The sequence below is a fragment of the Poromitra crassiceps genome (genome assembly GCF_964638095.1).
Source record: "Poromitra crassiceps genome assembly, chromosome: 12".
Lineage (NCBI taxonomy): Eukaryota > Metazoa > Chordata > Actinopteri > Beryciformes > Melamphaidae > Poromitra > Poromitra crassiceps.
In genome coordinates this window covers 26,680,013-26,702,473 of record NC_139632.1, presented here as the reverse complement: position 1 = coordinate 26,702,473, position 22,461 = coordinate 26,680,013, and the positions used below count along the sequence as shown (strand labels likewise).

The 22,461-nt window shown below is 45.5% G+C and overlaps 1 protein-coding gene across 4 annotated transcripts in view; it reads right to left on the bottom strand.

The window, feature by feature from the left end:
- Nucleotides 1-22,461, bottom strand: part of ptbp1b (polypyrimidine tract binding protein 1b) — a 44,552-nt gene that overhangs the window by 21,879 nt on the left and 212 nt on the right. For 2 of the 4 annotated variants that reach the window (XM_083648006.1, XM_083648009.1), the window contains exons 2-3: nt 2,035-2,095; nt 1,377-1,549 (exon numbers count right to left, since the gene is read on the bottom strand). In XM_083648006.1, the coding sequence (XP_083504132.1) occupies nt 1,377-1,549; nt 2,035-2,047 (186 nt within the window). In that variant the 5' untranslated portion in view covers nt 2,048-2,095. Of the gene's footprint in view, nt 1-1,376; nt 1,550-2,034; nt 2,096-17,301; nt 17,355-17,490; nt 17,523-22,461 lie in introns of those variants that run through there. The other 2 variants (XM_083648007.1, XM_083648008.1) reach the window with 2 other exon arrangements.

The window sequence follows — 22,461 nt, the reverse complement described above, 5'->3', positions numbered from 1 at the left end:
CGGCTATTCAGTAAAAACAAGTTTGGCGATTCATTCATGTGCTGATGTAGGTCGTTTGAGAGTGAAAGCGCACTCAGTACTGCACATAATAGCATTTCATTGCGACTTTTCACGGGCTGTTCTCACTACCATTGTACAATGTAATGCGGATCACTTGGCTGATCACTTCTGAGTATAAAGGCATCTGCCCCAGCGCGAGGTCCACACGTGACTCGCGGAGCTCCTCCTCGCGGAGCCTAGCTCGAGTATAATGAGCCCTTAAGGCGGCATTTCAGACACAATCCGATGCTCGCATTGGCCCCCCCTCCGCGCTCCATTCATAGTCAATGGAAGTAGTCCGACGGGCTCCGGCAGTGGGCAACGCAGGGGTATGCGTGAAAAACAGAGGTCGTACGGCGAGAGAGCTCAGGGCGATACAACTTTTGGGGGATGCAGCCCTACGTCACGCTCTGCTGGCCAATCTAGACACCACCATTTTTGCCAGGTCTATGGAAAAATGAATGGCAGATGAAATCCCATGGAAAGGGTGAAGGGGTGACTTTGGCACTTTATTGACGTTCACAGACGCAGGCTACGTTAGCCACGTTAGCCGAGATAGCCCATGGAACAGTAGACACTAGGGGTGTCAAAAATAATCGATTATAAGATGCATCGCGATGCGGACGTGCACGATTCTGCATCGATTCACAAATGTCAAAAATCGATTATTATTATTATTTTTTTTAATAATCAAATAAAATATAATGGAAGTACATGCAGTTGTTTATTTTAATTATGGCTCATAATACAATGCAATTCCAAATGCACTTTTATTTTAAAAGTAGCCACACAGTGAGAAAAAAGAAAGTGAGAAAAAATAAATCATGTATTGCGGAAAAAAGTGATGCATCGATTTAAGATGCATCGAGATGCATCGATAATCGTACTCGAATCGAAGCCCTCTGAATCGTAATCGAATCGAATCGTGAGGCCATTCACAGCCCTAGTAGACACTAGACAGAATATCAGCTTTTCTCCATGCAGTAACGAGCCTTGAACCCTTTTCCTTGTGGCTGAGTGTTGGTGTAATGTAGACACCATTTCTACATTCTACCGTTTCTATCAAGCTGCTGGGTGCTACTGTCGCTAATGCTGCTTGCGTGAGTGCACAATGCGCAGCCAGGGCAACGTCACATGGACACTTGCTGATCTTAAAGAGACAAGCGCCGGTAAAAACACTGGAAAACATACTTTTTAAGACAAGATTTTCAATAAACGATTTTTGACTTTCAATAATAAAAGTCTATCTTGGTAATAAAAACGATCACACACACACATGACTTTTATATTCGAATATACAGTATATTCGAATATAGAATATTCTTTGTCAGCTCTACCTGGTTCTTGGCTTTGAGCATCAGCAGGTTGGTGACTTGACCAAAGGGCAGGCCGAGGGAGATGACCTCCGCCTCGTTGATGTCGTTGGGAAGCTTACGGACGTGGATGACCCTGGACGGCACCCCGGGGCCTCTTATGTCACCTTTGAACTTCTTGCTGTCGTTGCCATTGGCTGCAGAGGAGAGGAAACACTGCATGAGCTGGAGATATTAATTCTAGTAACGATAATGATGATATCATTACAATTTGAATTACAGAGATCAATTAGAGAGGAATTATCGATAGCGATGGGCAGGGCTGGCCGCTTACCATTTTCCCAAGGAGCACAGGTGCTCCTAAGTTAGGAAAAACTGACCATTTCCAGCTGTTTCTAAACAAAGACCCCTCATGTCTAGAAATATAAAACCGGAAAATATCCTGCTCTAGCTAGCCAGACATGGTCCAGACTTCATGTTTAGAAGTGGCTTAAGAGTGTCTCAGAAAGTGGGTGTAGTCCTTTAGTTTTTGGTAAAGTGGATATTGACACTTAGGACTTGGCGAGCGTACAGACAGAAGGTGACAGAGTGAGGGGGAGGGGACTGACAGACAGAAGGTGACAGAGTGAGGGGGAGGGGACTGACAGACAGAAGGTGACAGAGTGAGGGGGAGGGGACTGACCTGCGGCGCTCATGATATATGGGCCGTTGGAGATGCAGGACAGAAGCTCGTCAGGTCCTCTCTGCAACAAACATCACAAACACTGTCACTTTAACCTGCACACAGCACGGGACAGGAAGCTGTGTGTGTAGTACACTTGAACCTGCACACAGCACGGGACAGGAAGGTGTGTGTGTAGTACAGCAGAAACCTGGCTTACAGAGACGATCCTGTAGCGTTTAACATGAACCACACGAGACAAGAGAAAGCTGCTTTGTTGAAACCAGTTTTGTCCCTCATTAGATGCCGTAGAAGATCAGCCAGCAGAGGAAAAACAGACAATAGAGAGGAAGCGAGTCTGTCTGCGGCCGCTCCTTTGATGTGACCAGAGTTAGACTGATCCAGCCAGAATACAGCCTCACCTAGCTGGGTTAAGTGGAAACAGCCAGACACAGAGATGCGATATCGGTATAGTAATTCACTTCTCTGACTGAGGTCGCCGATCCAGATTCCATTCATAGCTTGGACCGTAAACCCACCGTAACATAACATGAAACAGTGCTAGCAAGTGGCATCAGAGAGTGGCAGTGGATCAATTGTTTTGGAAATATCTAATGACCCAATTGTTTAATTTAATATTGTGGAATATATTATGAAGCAGGTAACTAATGATATGAGATAATTCATTACCAAACCAAATAGCCTAGTAAATTATGTCTCAGTAGGAGCCAGCTATGTAAAGGTGGAGGCTGAGCCCCTTAGGCCATGTCCACACGGAGACGGAAGCTATCTTTTTTTTTTTCGTTTCAGAAAAGTTTTCCATAAACATGGAAACGTTTCAAGAAATGTGTGTATCCACATGAAACCACTGAAACCGCTGTAGAATAACAGAGAAAGACAATCTCGTCAATAATGGCATACAACCTCTAGGGGCGCACAGTCTATAATGTGTATCTCACTGTAGCAGCAGCTTAAACCCTTGGCTTTGCGGGGAGGTTTGCCATGTCGATGAATAAAATGATGAAACCTACAGTATACAGGCAAATGCAGAGCTGTTCAGCAGGGCTGATGGTCTCCCTGTAGCCTACAATATAGAACGTTAACTATCGGTGACATTCCTGATATCATCCACTTCCATGATCTTTAGACATGTTGCAAACACATCCCAGCGTATTGGCCGCTCCTGCACATCACAGCACAGGCTAAATGATGCAACATAAATATACATTATATAAACTCATGGCATAAATGTGTTTTTATTGGAAAAAGTTGCGTCAAGTAAGCTAAAGTCTTGTTGGAGTGGACACGAGCGGATATCACAGACATCACAGTGCAACCGCGTGTTCCTCAAACCTCTCACATCCCTATTCACGTTGTATTTACGAGGGCTATATATAGGGCAAGAGAGTATGTTGGTTACACTCAGGGTTTAGATTTCATTTCATTTCATTTTGTCCAATATTAAAATATTCCAGAATTGCATGTTGTATTAAAAATAAATATAATTTCTATCTAACACGTTAAGCCTGATTTTGTTTGTGTTATTGTAAAAATGTAGCCGCCGCTAAGCCTTCTGGGAAATATCCGATGAAGGGAGGGGAGGGGTGGATGGGTAGAGTCAGCTGGGTGGAGCCCTGAGGATGTTGTAGGCTACACGCTGTTCTCCGTGTCCACTTGTTGCTGACGGTGGTAATAGAGGAGCATTATATTTTGCTGCAAGATCCCCACTGCTGTAGCACGAACGTTACTGCCATTATTGTTGCTGGTGGAGAGAGGTGGGGCTATGGCGTCATCGTTTCAGGAAAGATGCGTATGGGTTGTAAACACGGAAATGCAAGGGTGGCGTCTTCAGATTTAATCACTCTGGGACCCGTTTTGAAAAATTAGCGTATACGGCCAGAACGTATAGTCCCAGAACGCGGTTCCATCTGGACGAAACGGCTATATGACAAAAAACTTTAGCGGATACACCTAAAGTCGTCTCCGTGTGGACATGGCCTTAGCCTTCGTTCACACCATAGGCAGAACATAGGCAGAACTGAAGCTTGAGGCAGGCTCAAGCTGAACTGACGCTTAACCAGTCACACCAGGAGCAGTCCCTTTATCCCAGCGCCCTGAACCTGCCCACAACTCCCATTGAATTCATGCCTGGCAGCTTCAAGCTTCATGCGTCACGCGCCTGGAAAATAGGACTGAATCCTGAACGATTGCTTCAGCGTGGCATGGTGTGCGGCTGGTGTGAACGGTCTCACCTGTTAACAAGGATGCAGAAATGAAACTGCGTGGCTTCAGCGTACCTTCAGCGTGGCTTTGGATCAGATCTGCAGGAGTTGCCAAAAATATGCGCGATTCTTGCAATCCCACGCCGAATTTAAGCCCTGATAAGTGGTATTGGGTGCCAGTCAGTGTTGTCCTCCTCTGATATGACGGAGGTCCCTCCCTCACCACAGCCAATGGGCCATATCTTACGCCCAGTGCAAGTGCAAGGGCAAGGGTTATCTTTGCCAGTTTCTAGCACTCAAAAGCTCCCTTTTTTCTTTTAATTACCACTGGGTCAGTACATGAAAGGACGTGTTTCAGCCACCCAGTGGTAATTAAAAGAAAGAGGGGGAGATTTTGAATGAGAGATAACACTTGCCCTTGCCCCTGCACTTGCAGTGGGCATAAGATATGGCCCAATATATTTTGGGTTATTATCATTATATCATTCCAAATGAAATCAACAAACCAAATATCATCCAGTGACTGCTTCAGTCCAGAGACCTCAGCATATCTATCCCATATCGCTGTAATGCGGGACCAGGCCAGGCCACTCCCCCCCACCCCCAGAGACATCAGCGGACCCATCCCATATTGGTGAACGCGGACCCAGGCCACTCCCCCCCACCCCCAGGCAGCCAGGCAGAATTCCTCTGTTGCGGATGTCAATGAAAAGCAGATGTAGGGGAGCGGGCCTGTGTTGGGCTGAACAGGGGAAAACATGGCTGCTACACGGAGCCTTTAAATAGCAGAGAGGCGACACAGACACAGCACGCTTTGTAACATGGGAACGACTGTCTTCCTGCCCTCTCCATCAGTCAGCTCATTAGGACACAACAAGCAGTCTGTAAGTATAGTGGTAGTAGTAATATTAGAGTTAGGTCTAGGGCTGCGACTAACAATTATTTTCATTGTCAAGCAATTGATTAGTTTGGTCTATAAAATGTCAGAAAATGGTGAAACATGTTGATCAAAGCCCAAAGCCCAAGATGACTCAAATGTCTTATTTTGTCCAGACCACAACCCAAAGATATTCAGTTTAGAGGAGTAAAGCAATCAGAAAATATTCACATTTAAGAAGATGGAATCAGATAATTTCGCCTTTTTTTCCTCTTAAAAAGAAAAATGACTCAAACCAATTAATCGATTATTAAAATAGTTGGGGATTAATTTAGATTGGGAACTAATGGAGTAATCATTGCAGCTCTATATCTGTCTTTTGCGAGTACAATTTTACATGACCAAGTAAAAAAAAATTGTAAGCATTTTACGCAAGGTCTATGGAAAAATTAATGGCGGAAGAAATCCCATGGACAGGGGGTGACTTTGGCACTCTTGTCATCAGGCAGCCAGACCTGAGCCTACGTTAGCTGTTAGCAACATTAGCATTAGCGTAGCGCCGAGATGGCCCAAGGGACAGTAGACAGAACATCAGCTTTTCTTCATGCAGTAACAAGCCTTGAAACCTTTTCCTTGTGGCTGAGTGTTGCTGTAATATAGACAGTTTAAGACCATTTCTACTACATTTCTAGCATGCACACTGAGGAACCTGTTTTGCCATTTTTGCAGGAAAATCGCAGGAATAAAAATATATTTTTTGCGGAGATTGGTTGAATTTGCATTAATTATTGTGATGCAAAATCACAATTTCCTGGAGGGACTGACTGACTAATCCAATACACCATTGTCCACTTGATGTCCTCCGTGCAGAGACACAGTGATGACTGATGAGTAGAGACAATGAAAGCAGGGGGCCATCGCCGGGGGCAGCCATCAATGTCAATCCCTCACCATGGCAACCTGAGCTCCAACCTGAGCAAACAGGTGAGCGGGGGTAGCCCCACCCACTCCGCTCCATGCTGGACTAACAAAGACTCCATTCTCTTCCTACAGACTGCAACACAGACAAGGTTCAGACCCATATTTGCTCTTATATCATCCCGTTACTAAAATGGGATTTGATCCAGTCTGATTCTTTACATATTTACTGTAGAATCAATACTATTCTGGTTGTCTATGGCAGTTGGGCAGTGGTTCCCAAAGTGGGGTCCAGGGATCACCAGGGGTCCCCATAACATTTATGAATTGTCAAACTTCACAATCATTTCCTTTACAAGAAGTGAACACACAATGTAGAAGAATGGCTGTTTTCATCATAGTTTCTCCGTTATCTCTCTACCTACAATACAGACAGTCATGGAATTCTGGACAAAATTATATCTGACAATAGGAATACAATAAAAAGACAAAGTGTCATCAAATGGGGGCTCTGTGGCTCTAATGTGCACTAAATTGGGTCATTTGTATGAAAAAGGTCTAAGGAAAGTATAGGTGATAATATGTTATGTTAGTAATATTACTCTCCTGGTTTTATTTTTAGTGTCCCATGGTCCAACTGCCATTGCACAGGCTTTCCCACCCTGCCACAGTGTCATGTTGAATAATATCGACCCAAAACATCAGCTCCCAGCAGTTCTGATCCAGAAACGGTGGTATCGGGCTCCAAAGCCCATCAGTGGAACCCAAGCAGCCGTCCAAGCTGGGGCTTCTACTGCATTGAAGATGCAGAGAGGCCCATCTGAGCCACAGCGATCGGATCCTCTTACTGATCCACACATCAATTATGGAGAGGAAACCCGATTCCAAAGTCTCCTATAACCACTCCCTGCATTAAGCCTTTTATCTGGCTTGTTGTCCAGCATCTGCTGAGCGATGGCTCAATCAGTTAGCCAGCCATCTCCCTCCTCTCCTCTCCTCTCCTTCCAACCATCAGTTAGACGGCCACCTCCCTCCTCTCCCTCCAGCCATCAGTTAGCCAGCCATCTCCCTCCTCTCCTCTCCTCTCCCGCCAACCATCAGTTAGCCAGCCACCTCCCTCCTCTCCTCTCCCTCCAGCCATCATTTAGCCAGCCATCTCCCTCCTCTCCTCTCCTCTCCCTCCAACCATCAGTTAGCCAGCCATCTCCCTCCTCTCCTCTCCCTCCAGCCATCATTTAGCCAGCCATCTCCCTCCTCTCCTCTCCCTCCAGCCATCAGTTAGCCAGCCATCTCCCTCCTCTCCCTCCAGCCATCAGTTAGCCAGCCATCTCCCTCCTCTCCTCTCCCTCCAGCCATCAGTTAGCCAGCCATCTCCCTCCTCTCCCTCCAGCCATCAGTTAGCCAGCCATCTCCCTCCTCTCCTCTCCCTCCAGCCATCAGTTAAGCTTCTGGCATACTCTTCGCGCCCAGCCAAGCGCATAGGGCGCACGGCGATTATGACGACATCGCACGGGGCGTGTCGGGGGGCGAGGGCTGAGCGCAGCGCGGCGCGTCCATGGAGATTTTTCTATCAGCGCGTCGGTTTTGCTGCCTGTTGCCTGTGAGATCTCCGTGGTAGGCTATCAGCGGATATCTGCTGTGATTGAGTCCTCACCGTCGTAAAGTCGCCTTCAAAGCATGCTGTTCGATTATAACGAACTAGTTGTGTGGCTTAGCCTTCCCAAATGTGGAGGGGTCGTTTTTTATAATTTAATACATAGAATTGGGAACGTTACATTCAATTTCATTCAGACTGCCTGGAGCCTGGAGCTGCGCACTGAGTATGTTCTGTTTTGGCCCGCGCAGAGTGCGCGCGCCCTCCTCTGAGCCCCGCCTCCAGCGCGTGCGCGAAGAGTATGCCAGAAGCTTTAGCCAGCCATCTCCCTCCTCTCCTCTCCCTCCAGCCATCAGTTAGCCAGCCATCTCCCTCATCTCCTCTCCCTCCAGCCATCAGTTAGCCAGCCATCTCCCTCCTCCCTCCTCTCAGCCTACAGAGGGAACCAAGACCAGCAGGTCTGTTAGGTCAGCTGGACTCAGACACATGGCCTCTGCACAGTCAGATGTTCTGTTCTCTTACAGAACGGCTTCAACAGTTGAAGAACAATTCCAGCACCATTTGAATTTTGCTTTTTTCATGTTTTCCATTCCTTTAAATGTTAATTCTGCCTGTTTCTACATGATTAAAGAGATTTGAAAAGACTTTTGCTAAACCTCTGAGGCCTTGTTCAGACTGCCAGGCCAAATCCGTTTTTTGTATCTAGATTGTTTAGTCTGGACAGCAAAGAAAACACATGAAATGTGATTTTTGCTAATCAGATCCAAGCCACATTTGGAGGTGGTTTGAAATGTGATTCCAATCGGATTTCTACAGACGTGTCTCAGTCCAGACGTTCTGGTCGCTCAAATAGGATTTCAAAGTGTATTTTGCGTCACTCACAATGCGACACACGATGACAATGTCAAATGACACGACACTGAAATAAATTGTCTGCTGGCCCTTTGGGGGGAAGCTTCTGTACAGGCAAGAGTGGAAGCAAGCTACCGGGGCCATTTCTCATGCTTCCACGTTGGAAAGCTACATCACCAGTGTACGTACTAGTTACTGAAACCTACGTCATTACCACAGCAACCCATGCAAATATAGGTCGGTGATGTCTGGACACACAAATCTGATCTGATCACTTGCAAACAGTCTGTCTTAACAATCTGATTTGAGAAACAAAATTGGATTTGCCTGCAGTCAGAACCTCAGTGTCACTCACTCTGCCACTTCCGCTCTCTTATGTCTGGGTTTTCCTCTTCAAAATGAATCTTTCAGCCAATAGCTCTTGTTCTGTGGTTCAGTTAGGCCCCGCCTCCTGTCAATCAAACCCCAGTCAAGACAACAGACAAACCTCCAGCTGTCTGCGCAGAATTACAGTTGGATTTGAAGTTGAACTGCTGCTCTCTTCTTAACTTGGAAGAACTAATTTTAGTTCAAATAATAAATAAAATAAAAAGCGGAAGCGGATTTTTTTTGGAATATCTGATAAAAGCTGGTAAACCATCTGCAGTGATGTAAAACAAGTAGGGGAAAGCAGGAAAATGAGCAGAAACTGCAGTCACACTGGAACAGTCCTTTAACATGCTTTGGCAAAACAAACGCATGCTCTGCTAAAATCACAAAGAATCCTGACATATGAACTGCTGTAGCTCAGGAGGTAGAGCGGGTCGTCCACTAGTCGCTTTGGATAAAAGAGGTCGGTGGTTCGATTCCTGGCTCCTCCAGTCTGCATGTCGAAGTGTCCTTGGGCAAGATACTGAACCCCAAATTGCTCCTGATGGTGTGCCAGCACCCTGCGTGGCAGCCTGCTGCCATCAGTGTATGAATGGGTGAATGTACCTACTGATTGTAAAGCGCTTTGGATAAAAGCGCTATATAAATGCAGACATTTACCATTTACCATTAACTGCTGGTCTGTGGCCCTGCTGGTGATCTAACCTGACGTATGAACTGCTGGTCTGTGGCCCTGCTGGTGATCTAACCTGACGTATGAACTGCTGGTCTGTGGCCCTGCTGGTGATCTAACCTGACGTATGAACTGCTGGTCTGTGGCACTGCTGGTGATCTAGGAACGGAATTAACCATTAGTGTACTGTTGTTCGTTCACTGGAAGTCTTGACATGCAAACACAGAACCCTAAGTTCATGTAGAGCTGAAAACAGCAAGCCAGCAGATGGCCCCGACTCAATCACTTCCAGGCTGCCGCAGTCAGACACACAGAAAAACAACCTTCACAGACAAGACTAGCTTTACCCAACATGTTGTCATTAAAAGCACGGGGTAAAGATAACAGCGGCCTAGCAGGCAGCCATTTTGAGTGAGTGGCACTCGAGTCGGCACTGAAACAAAAACGTGAATCTAATTTAATTTCTCTGCTCTCGCTTCCTTCCTGACTTCAAGCAGGAAATGAGTGAGCTGAGGGGGGAAGGCAGGGCTCAAGGACGAGTGTTGTGGGAAAGCAGTTGGTTCCACAGATAACTAACCAGAAACACTGCTCGTTGGCATTGGCAATAAATCACACCTGAAGGTTTGACAGCCATCTGTTAAAAGGAGAATTCAAATCGTTTCACCTTTTCAGGCTTCACCTGAAACTAACATCTTTCTCTCTCTTCTAAAGAAAAAGAAAAAAAAAAAATTCCTTCTCAAACTACTTTCTACAAGTGCTACTCTATTCCTTCAAAAGGTTGTAACCGTCATAGATTGTGTTGCATAGTTGATTTCTCTACTGTTGACAGAATGTGATATTGTAAGTCGCTTTGGATAAAAGCGTCTGCTAAATAATGTAATGTAATGTTTCAGAAGCCAGGCAGACTTATGAGCTGGGAGGGAATTGAGACAGAAAACCAGTTTGGAGTAATGCACGTGATTAATTCATTTCAGAGTAAATCACACTAACTTTGTGAAAGCATATAATATACCGTAGTTTGAAAGTGTTGTTGTTTTTATAATCTACGGGGTTGCCACAACATCTTAAACATCCAATTCAAGGACTTTTCAATTACTTTCCAGGCCCCATTCCCTCAAATTCAACGACCCCACATGGCATATTTTGAGAAATTGAGACACAGATAAAGGTTAATGACTGTTACCACATTGAGAATGCTTATAATGAGAACTAGCAGCTTAACAGAGGCTCACAGACATCAAAAGAGAGGCTTGTATGTGTGAACACTTTTCAACTGTGAACTGTGCTGTGTTAAATCTGTTTACTCATGTTGAGTAAAAAAATATCAAAAGAACAATTTCTATTATTGCACAAAAACGATCAATTCATGTACTTTCAATGACCCATGTCTATTTGTGTCTTATAAAAAAAATTTAAGGCCTTGTTTTTCTTCTTCCTCAAATTCACAAACTTTCAAGGATTCCAAGAACCAATGGGAACCCTGAATGTATAATGTCCATGTTGTGTACTGTTACGTAATACTGTGTTTCATGTTGTGTACTGTTACGTAATACTGTGTTTCATGTTGTGTACTGTTACGGTAATACTGCGTTTGCTTACTTGACTCATTGGCTGTTTATTCACAAACTGATTTCAGGCGTGTTGACTGTTGAGCGAGCACTTCCTTTGGCTGTGGCTTGCCAGACTAACAGGACCCAGTGGCTTCAGAGAAGACTCCCAGCAGCTTGTGGAAAAACCTGACCTGTCCCTTTAACAGTGGCTGGTTTCAGATGACACGCCCCGAGGCAGGGAGGAAACACAAGAGGTAATTAAAGGAGCGGTGGGGGTGGGTGAATGCCATCCTCCCAGTAAACTACTCCCAGTTCCTGTGGAGAAAACCAGGCAGCTATCAGCGTCATGCCTCCCAGCACAGCCTTCATGTGGCTTTGGCAACAAGCGCCGCTTTTGTTCTGAGTGAATGAGCGAGCCAGCGGGGTGAGGGGAGGCACCTGGCCCGGGCGAGCAGACGCTGGAGGCAGCTCCCCCGGGCCAAGCGCAGGGAGGCAGCTCCCCCGGGCCAAGCGCAGGGAGGCAGCTCCCCCGGCACAGCCGTGCAGACGCAGGGAGGCAGCTCCCCCGGGCCCGGGCAAACTGATGCTGGAGGCAGCTCCCCCGGCCCAGGCGCAGGGAGGCAGCTCCCCCGGCCCAGGCGCAGGGAGGCAGCTCCCCCGGCCCAGGCGCAGGGAGGCAGCTCCCCCGGCCCAGGCGCAGGGAGGCAGCTCCCCCGGCACAGCCGTGCAGACGCAGGGAGCCAGCTCCCCCGGCCGAGGCGCAGGGAGGCAGCTCCCCCGGCCCAGACGCCAGGGAGGCAGCTCCCCCGGCCGAGGCGCAGGGAGCCAGCTCCCCCGGCCGAGGCGCAGGGAGGCAGCTCCCCCGGCCCAGATGCAGGGAGGTAGCTCCCCCGGCCCAGACGCCAGGGAGGCAGCTCCCCCGACCCAGATGCAGGGAGGTAGCTCCCCCGGCCCAGATGCCAGGGAGGTAGCTCCCCCGGCCCAGACGCAGGGAGGCAGCTCCCCCGGCCCAAACGCAGGGAAGCAGCTCCCCCGGCCCAGACGCAAGGGAGGCTGCTCCTCCGGCCCAGACGCAGGGAGGCAGCTCCCCCGGCACAAACGCAGGGAAGCAGCTCCTCCCAGCAGATTAGGCTGCTTACATGTAGTGTACTGTACACCACACTGTACACTACACAGTACAGTAGTACACTACACTGTACACTACACAGTAGTATACTACACTACTGACTAAACTCACCCACCCAACAGCTGTTCACAACAGAGCAGGACTCCAGGGGAAGGCTGGTTAGGTTCTCTGCCCATCCACCCATGGCTCAGACAGCTTTCTAAGAATGCCATGGCTCAGACAGCTTTCTAAGAATGCCGTTTTTTATGAAACAGTGAACCCTGTCCGTTTCAGCTACTCGCTTTTTGTCTATGATGTCATCGCAGAGCGCCAGACTGTTTAAGTCACATCACTGTCATTTTTTAGATATTGGTCATTTTTAACTATATCTTTTGACTGGATGAATGATTTTAGTCATCGGAGGTCTGGATCTTATAAGTTAGCCTTTGTTCACACCATAGGCAGAACTGAAGTTGAGGCAGGCTCAAGCTGAACTGACGCTTAACCGGTCACACCAGGAGCAGTCTCTTTTCCCCAGCATCTTGCTCGGCACGCCTTGAACCCGCCCACAACTGCCATTGAATTCATGCCTGGCAGCTTCAAGCGTCACGCCTAGAAAATAGGACTGAATCCTGAACGATCACTTCAGCGCGGTGTGGCGTGGTGTGGCGTGGCATGCGGCTGGTGTGAACGATCTCACCAGTTAACAAGGACGCCGAAATTAAACTGCGTGGCTTCAGCGTGGCTTTGGCGTATGGTGTGAACGGCCACTTAACGTTAGAGGAACCAAGTAAACAGCTCGCCGACGTCCTTTATCCACCGAATTCCATCGGAAAAATGGTGAGTTTTAACAAACTGTTTTAGGTTTTTGCCCGTTTTAATTACCGAGTCCGTTTGTTTAGGAGAGGAGGGGAGTCTAGTATAATCCGGCTTGCGGTAGAAACCTTGTGAACGATGAACACGGATGAATCCAAAGCTTTGAAACAAGCTGAGCACATAGAAACAAGCTGAGCTAATGTTAGCAACAGCGCGGCTTGCAGCCCTTCGTGCCGCCGCCCTTCGGCCTCCAGCCCTCATCAAAATCTGGCCCTCTGGTAGCGAGGACATTTTTTTGTGGCCCTCTCTATCATCAAAGTTGCCCATCCCTGATGTAGGCTATAGGAATTTCTGAGACATCAAAGCGAATCAATCAACCAACAATAAATCAATTGTATATATATATAGCGCCAAATAACGAGGTATCGCAAGGCAGATAATTCATATCCTTTACAGAGTGGAATTAATTCCAGATTTTATTTCGCTGTGTTTTGGCTATATGCGCTGTGCGCTGGTGGAACACACTGAAAGCTTATTGCACCTATATAGCCTTAGTACACACAAAGTGCACAATGTTAATTTTCTTTTCTAGCCTACTATATAGCCTACACTTCTGACCTGCTTGAGGGGATTGTGCCATGACCGTTAATGCAGTAGCCTACGACACGCCATGACCGTTAATGCAGTAGCCTACGACACGCCATGACCGTTAATGCAGTAGCCTACGACACGCCATGACCGTTAATGCAGTAGCCTACGACACGCACGACAGCCTGCACCAGCACCATACCAGCTTCGCCAGAGGTGAAAACTGCAATCATGCACTGTCCATGTACAGGGGGGTGGAGATGGACTGATAAAGCCGTGCTCCGATATGCGGTATGGAGATTATGGCTGGGCACGGCTGGAAGACGAGCGCCAGAGCGCATATCCAAAAGCATTTCTACTGTGAAATTATGCTGTTTTGCCTTAATTAATAACTATTAATGCCACCAAATAATACATTAGATCAGGTTGGGAACCAACAGGTATATTTCTCCTTGATACATTAAAAAAAAAAAAAAAAACGGGAAAAGAGGGCTTCATTTCCCGTTTCCCGGTATGCCTAATTTTCGGGAAAAATATTAAACCCTAATGTGAAACACACCTGTAAAGTTTTGTGGCTGCATCTTGCAAATTTCATGGAAATCGATTCATACGTTTCTGAGATGTTCTGCTTACGGACAAACTAACCTTGACAGTAAACAATTGTCAAATAAAATCTTGCTTTATGGGACTAGACTGGATAAGATGTGTGTATTTGGCACATGAAAACCTCGACCTACATGACAGTGGTAAACTGCAGGTGTACAGAGAGTGTGATCAGCTGCTGTGTGATCTAGGCAAACAAACTGGTTCCTGGCTGCTGCTATTCTCATGCTAACGCCGCAGGGCAGAGGGATCATGGCTGCCTCCAGGACAAATATCTATTCATGCTTTCACTTTGAGGAAACGACAGCAGAGGTTCCTGTTCGTTTGGCTGCAGTCTCACCTCACCTCCACCACTAGTCTCACAGTGCCAGCCGTAGATGATATCTACATCTGGAACACAAATCTGAAAAGTGGTTAACGCCCGCCCCCCAAGCCAAAAAAAGAGATGCGTGACACGGCATATTAATTGACCAACCAGGGACCTTGTGGGCGGTGCATTCGGAATGTGTGCATCTGCTAAATTGACCCCGGGTGAACTGCAACAAGTGCAACAAACACGTCCTTGAGAGCATCTACGCCGTGGACCTGGCACACTTTCTGTAACGCAGCCGTTAAGATTATCTTGCCCACTCATTCTTCCTGCAAGACAACCTATGCTACTTTTTGGTCCCTCCTTTTATCGCTTCTCTCTTCACAGTGCTTCATGGCGTTCCACTGAACGTGTTTCCTTGCCGGAATGTAAGGAGGCACACACACTGCATGACGTGGTGTATGAAGTAACTTCTGTCCCACCCCGGCCAACCAGATTTCACCTGCAGCATCGCCCAGGAGTGCCAGAAGTCTCGTGTGATTCAGAGACTTAGGATTCAGACCCTCCATCCGTGGAAGCTTGCTGACATCGACGGTGGGTCTGACTACGTGAGACTATACCTCACAGTCCCCTCAGCACATCTCTGCACAAGACACCAGGTCATTTCTAAAGGGGTTTTCACACCTATAACTTTTTTACATCAAAAGTCCCACTAGTACACATTGTTTTAACCCAGTTAAGCAGCATGGGGTAGCAGCAGCAGCAGCATCGCCTTTTAAACTTTTAGATCGCAGTCTCAACCCGTTAAGTTTCTCCACGGCTGCGGGCTCTCTGCCCCCTCCCTTCTCACACGGTTGCCCAGGCCCAGCGTCAGGCCAGCCAAAACCAAATGGAAACTTCCAGTTAAAACTTTCAAAATAATGTCATTTAAACTAGTAAATAGCCTTACCGATGCACGTTGGAGGAGAAAAAGGTGTTTCAACAAACAAAGCAGTACATTGTATCAAAATACCTGATGTTAAGATTACCGTACATATGGAGTGAAACTGTGGCTGTAAAGTAGTGCTGCACCATTTTGGGAAAAGGTGTGATTTGTGATTATTGTGGACAATATTGTGATTTGCAATTGTGATATAATAAGCAAATGTTATCTAGGGATGTGCCGGTATGAGATTTTGATGGTATGATAACCTTGGACAAAAATACCATGGTTTCAGAGACTAAGCAAACTCAGCAAATTCTATCAGATCCACAAGAATATCCTCCACTCGAGATTGTTTCATACCATTTCGTCGCACTGTATTTGGACAATCTGCTTTCTCTGTCAAAGCCTCAAATCAGTGGAACACTGCCTGACCATGTGAGGAGCAGCAGCTCTTTCAGTTCTTTCAAAACTAATTTGAAAAGACATCTGAAAGCTGCTCAGCTCTGCACCCACTAATCACATATCTTATCTTATTTTATTGTATTTTACTGTATTTCAACATTGTATGTTTTTTGCTTCATGTGGCGCCCAGTTGTTTGTGATTTGTTGTTGCCCGCTGAATTATCAGCATTTCTGTTGATTTTCTTTGGCATTTTTATGGTGCCCCATGTTTGACTGTATGTATTTTGTTTGATGGTGCCCTATCAGGGACTACAGATGGAAATTAGCTGAAGCTATCTGGTGCAAGGCATCTCTTTGTTCTTCACTCAGAATGATTAATGTACATGCACACTGTCCCTGCCAAATAAACCGAATAAATAAAATAAATACATGAAATATATTAAAATATAAAATATATTAAAAATAAATAAATATAACAATTTGAAATTAAAATTATCTTTAAAAAAATATAAAACATTTTATGAACAGAATACAGCATATATCTTTTAGAATAAAATCTTTACAAATTATATAGCCATGTACGGTACTCTTCACAACATCCTGTGATATCCATGTCTATGTTTGAGACATTTGCCTGTCTCTCAAACATACAAAAAAGAAACAGAAAAATATAAACTGCAGCACTGTATTACAGCACGTAGATGGCTCAGACTGCAAAGTTAGTTACATGTCTGACTGTCCAGTAATACAATGAGTAATACACACCCGGTTTATTTATTCTTTTTTGAGAGAGAGCCATGTGACGTTACGTGCCGACTTTACGTGGAGACCCTGGCCACCAAGGCTGTGTCCACATCCCACAACTGGCCAAACGAACTGCACCAAGGCTGTGTTCACACACCTGCCCAAATTAACCTTATCAAGGCTGTGTCCACACCTGACCAAACAAGTCGCACCGAGACCGGACTAAAAGTGCGGGTGTGACAACGGCCTAACTTTCCAACTCGGTAGGAATAAAATGCATTGTAGTCAAACTGCAATCCTCACAACAGCTTCTTAAGCGATAAAAGATGTACAGTAGGAGTATATTCTTATATTGTTGTTTCGGAGATGTTCCTAGGAGACGTGGGGGCATTCCTGCGGGTATCTGGATACCACAGCTAAGCTAGTAATCTCTGAGCAGATGCACCCACAGCGTCTGGAGATCAATCTGGTAGGAGAACTCTGGAAGAGCATGAAAACAATCCTGTGAGAGTTTCGACAAACCCTACACCAGACGAACATCACATTGTCACATTGCAATCCTGCCCCAGACCAACATGGCAAAATGCACTCTGAAGATTGAAGATAACTTTTTCCTATTGACTCATCTGACTGGCCTCAAAACGTGTTGTGGAATGCAACTAAAGGCAAATTACTGGGAGAGTTTCCTGCTTTGAATGTGCCAGGGAGGATATCGGCCTACATCACAGGAGACAACTCACAGCTCGCACCAAGCCACCAGAGAAACTACCAGGGAAGCCCTCCGAATCAGTCCCAGATGTCATCCTCTCATCACTGTCTGTCCACACATGAAAAGAAAGGTCTATCTCAGTGATGATTACAGACAGGCAGCAAACCATCAGCTAGTTTTAGATGAGGGTGAGAGAGGAAGGAGAAGGAGAGGTGCCTACCTTTGTACCAACTGTAATATCGTGGGGGACACTGCTGTGAAGAGAAGACAGCTATGTTAGAAGCAGCAAGGGGTGAAAAAAACAAAACAGCAAATTAAAAAGGGTTAAAGAGACAGCTCACCCTAAAGTCCAAAACACATATTTCCCTTGCACCTGTAGTGCCATTTATCCATCTAGATTGTTTTGTTGTTTTGTGTTAGTTGCCTGAGTTTTGGAGAATCGGCCCTAGATGGCACTCGGTTTGTGGTGCTTAAAGTGCCAAAAAATATATTTGAAAAAACTCAACAGCAATGTCTATTTCCAGATAAATAATGAAACGATTACTCAAGATAAATCCACAGACGTTGTGAGCAGTTTCATGTAAGAACTTTTATTTCGACCGAACTAGACCCGCTAGCTGCTAGCTAGTTCCTACATGAAACTGCAGCTAGCAGCAGCTATAGCAGCAGCTAGCTAGCAGCTAGTGGGAGTAGTTCGGTCAGGAGAAAATAGATGAAACTGCTTACAGCAAAGTCTGTGGGTTATCTTGGGTAATCGGGTCATGATTTCTGGAAAGAGACAATGCTGTGGAGTTTTTAAAATATGTTTTGGCACTTTGAGCACCACAAGCATGAGCGCCATCCAGTTCCATTGAATTGGAGAAGGCAGACATCTATACGGCCGATACTCAGGCAACTAACACAAAACTAGATGGATAAATAGCACTACAGGTGAGAGGAAAAATATGTATTTTGGATTTTAAGGTGAGCTGTCCCTTTAAGAGATCCTGGGTTGCGATGGGAGGGAGGGAGGGAGGGTCAAGCCAAGCCAGGGGGTCCCAGCAGGGAGAGGGGGATGAGAAGGTCTGGACTGTGTTGCAGCTACAGGCTTCAGGTTGGAGAACCCACCAGCACCAAGAAGGGATTAGTGAAATTAAAGAATAAACAGCTTTAGGAACTTTAATATAAGGAACTGACTGAGCAGAAATAATCATACAGCTATAGCTAGGCACCTTTCCCTTTATGGAAATACTTCAGACACTTTTGATTAGCAAATTGCAGTAATAATCAATATGGAGATTGTGATATGTTTGGGTTGTGTTGTTGTTTGGGGCGTGTCTATAATCATGGTACAGTCCCATACTAGAACACACGTGGCTGCAGCCTGCATTGCATTCTGGTCTATTGAGGATACTGGCTGCGTCGCATTCTGGTCTCTCTGCTGCTCCTGTGGGTGTAGAAACTGCTCTCTCCTCTTCTACGATGGGGTTCTCCCTGTGTGATTGTTCAAAATCTCAGTGCAAAATGGCAGCTCTCGAGAGAAGCCCTCGCTCTTAGATTCTGAGGGACTGACACCAAAGCCTGACGTTTACCAAAGATGTTTTTGATAAAACTCCATTGCAGCTGCTGAAATATCTGTCGCCTCTTCTATGATTGGCTGGTTATCCACCAGGAAGAAAAACAACAAACTACTGAATGGAGTCAGGAAACCAACAAGTGTTCCTACAAAATTTCAGAGGAGTTTTCCTTTACATTTCCAGAAAGCAGTGCGGGCTTCACGGTCTGAGGAAAGACACCTGAGTATGTTTACTGCAGCCTGAATATAAACTGCCATACTGCAGTTGTTTTCAACAACAATTACAGTATATTAGATCAAACTTTAATGGTCGGATAACGTTAGCTGGTCTGGGTCCACGGCCTGTTCCAGACACAGATTCCATCCACTTCCTGTCTCTCACAGTCTAGTGTCTCCAACACTAAACCCCATTAACCAGCCTACCAAACACAGATGACCAAGATACAGGCAGATAGAAACTGACTGATCATCGGTGCATCCATCTATCCATCCATCTCAGCCTGAATACTGACTCAATAAAGAAAATATATTACAGAGAACAGACCGACCTTTTTAAGTAATACCAAAGACAATGGGATATCAAAGCAAGACACACCAACTTCAAGTCACTTCCTGTATTTGTGTCACATGGGTTTTGCGCATGGTTTTCCATGGCCATGCCCACTTAGGAGACTTGTAGCAGTCCTGAGTCTATTATTGGAGTCAATGGGAGGAGTGAACGTGATCTCATATTATGGCAGATTCTTTCACCCCCATTGTCATCAAACTAAATATTCGGCCAATTTTCCGAAGCCATATATCGTCTGAACATTCTGACACTAAATGGCATTTTTCAGACGGACAGATCAGGAGAAAATAAAATTTGTTCAATACCAGTCTCAGTCTTGTTACATCGCCCTGCTTAGCTCCCTCTGTTGTGAATCTCTGTCAATGCATGGACCCCTTTTAAACAAATGCCTATGGCATGGTATGTCCATTTCCTAATATTTGAAGCACAACTCCAGATTTGACATTTTGAAAAATTGATAGATTTATTGTTTTATTGTTATTTTTTTGGTCAAGCTCTGACATAACATTGTTCTTCTAAACATGCTGCATTCCCAGGCTCTAGTTCTAATTGGCCTCTGTGAGCTTTTATGTTCAGTTGGATTTGGATGTTATTATTTATGATTAATGGGTGGGGTGGAGGTGGGGGTGGGGCGGTAATGTTTCATTTAGTGAGCCCAGCAACTGTAATTCTTCCCAGGCCTGAGTCTCTGTCTGCTCTCAGCTAATGGTGTGTTGCAACATGAGCTGTCAGCTGACTGCTGCCTGTGCTTTATCGTTTCAAAGTGTCTCTCCATTCAGACACAGCAGCACAGCTTCCAACACCGACATGCTACATCATAGGTGCAATGAATTATGGTAACTGTAGTTCACTAACAAGCTTCCGGTGCCTAGCAGCAAAGCTTGGTTGTTTGCCATTAGGAAGAACCGCTAGCTTCACACATCACAGCACCGAAATTATTCCAAAATATCAACACCATATGGGTAGAGCTGAGCATTATTTCAATTAGGGATGCACAATAATTATCGGCCCGGCCGATATGGCCATTTTGCGTTAGTATTTATTATTCTGATAATGACATTTTAGCTGATAATATGAGGCCATGAGGCTTTGTTTTTGCCTTGGAAGCGGAGCATATTGTTGTCGCACACTTGTGATGTCACAGCTGCGACTGCAGCGCTACCTAGGGAAAAACATGGATGCCGCAAGTGTGGCTGTTTTTCATAGTTTCAGATGATCACAACGCTATTGCAATTTGCGATCCATGTCCCGCACGGGTTCCGAGAGAAGGGTTATTGCTTAAAAACTGCTTGAAAAGTCCTTGAAATGTATCATTACAAAACAGCACTACAGCACTGTTAGTGTGAGTTTGCTCTTCATCATCTTCTTCTGGCAACCAGCTTACAGGTGCCGAGTGTGTGCTAGAGATGGTAATGGAAATTAAATTTATTTTAGGTCAATAAAATGATCCAAATCTTGGGGGCACTTTTGGACCCTCGATCATTTTTAGGGGCATTCTGAGATTTCTTGGGGCATTTTTGCCCTTACCCCTGGCAACATTGGTATAAAGCACTAACTCCAGTCAAACCTGCTCTACCAACCACGTGCAGCACCAGTTACAAGGTGATGTGAGTTTGCAGCAGTATACTGACCAGAGCTAAGACCACAGAGACAGACCAATCATCCTCTACAGGTCAATGGGTAGAGCAAGGCACTAACAGCTGCAGGGTTGGAGGTTCCATTCCCGCTGCCCTGACATGCATGGCAACGTAAGGCCCAAAGTCTACTGTCTGTGACGTTGGGTCGGAGCGCGCCGAGGTCAGCACATCTGGCTCCACAACATTAACTCTGTTCTGGTTTTAAAAGCTGCTCGAACCTCCTGCTAGAAGTCTTCACACCAACCACATACAGCTTCAAGGAACAAATACAACCTTCATCTGAAGCTGGCCAGATGATGGGCAACAAAACTCCCTCTCTGCTTCAGATGCAACTACGGTAGATCCATTTGGATACAAACGAGTCTCGTGGCAGGGAAGCATACGTATTTTGACCAGGTAATTCAAACCCACCCTCACCATTACTGCATATCCATTTTCTGATCCCAGCTATCCAGTTTCACAATGAAAAGGCATCTTAAACGTACAAAAAATACTCTGCAACTGTTTCACAGGCATGCCAAAGGCAGAGTCAGGACAACTGAAAACATGATTGTTGATTCCTGCTGACAACACTGGCAACAGTAACGAGCGACAATGTAATTATATATATATATATATATATATATATATATATATATATATACACACTGTATATATATATATATATATATTCCCTGAAGAGAAATAGTCCTCATGCCTGACCAGTGCCATTAGTCTGCTTTAAAACACCACAAATCACACCACAATATTGCATATATTGATCCTAAACACTGAAATCTTGTTAGAATCCAATAAAAAGCCTCCCAACTGCAGGTCATCTAGTTGGTGTAATAACGTTAGACCAATTTTACAATTGAAATAAAATTGATAACCTGTAGTCTTAGCACAAAATGGCTAAATCTATGACTTGGATGATTCGTTCTCACCAGAAAACATCATTTGACTGAATGAAAGACTTGGCCTGCTTCTCGGCAAAAATGCACACCTCATAAAACATGACTGGATATCTTAAACTCATCAGTAGGACCCACTCTTCCATTCGGCATATATACACAATACAAAAAGCAGAATTTATTTCAAGAAAAAAATAGCTAACACTTTTAATTGACTGGCCTTGTATTCCCCTATCTTCTTCCGCCAAAATAACACCGTGGTGGGCGGTAGCCAGCATTGTGAAGTCAAGATGTTGTTGACACACATCTGCTTTGTGAAGCGTCGTACACCGACTCTAATAACACATAAAACATCTAAAATACTATTCTTCCATTTGTATGCTTTCTCCAAATAAGCGACTCAGATTTTAAATAGTTTGGTGTGAATTTCTCGCCGTACAAGGGGAAACCGCACGCACCAGGGCTAACAAAACAGCTAACATCAGCTAGCTTAGGTCTGTATTACTACAGCATTAAACAGCTAACATCTGCTAGCTTA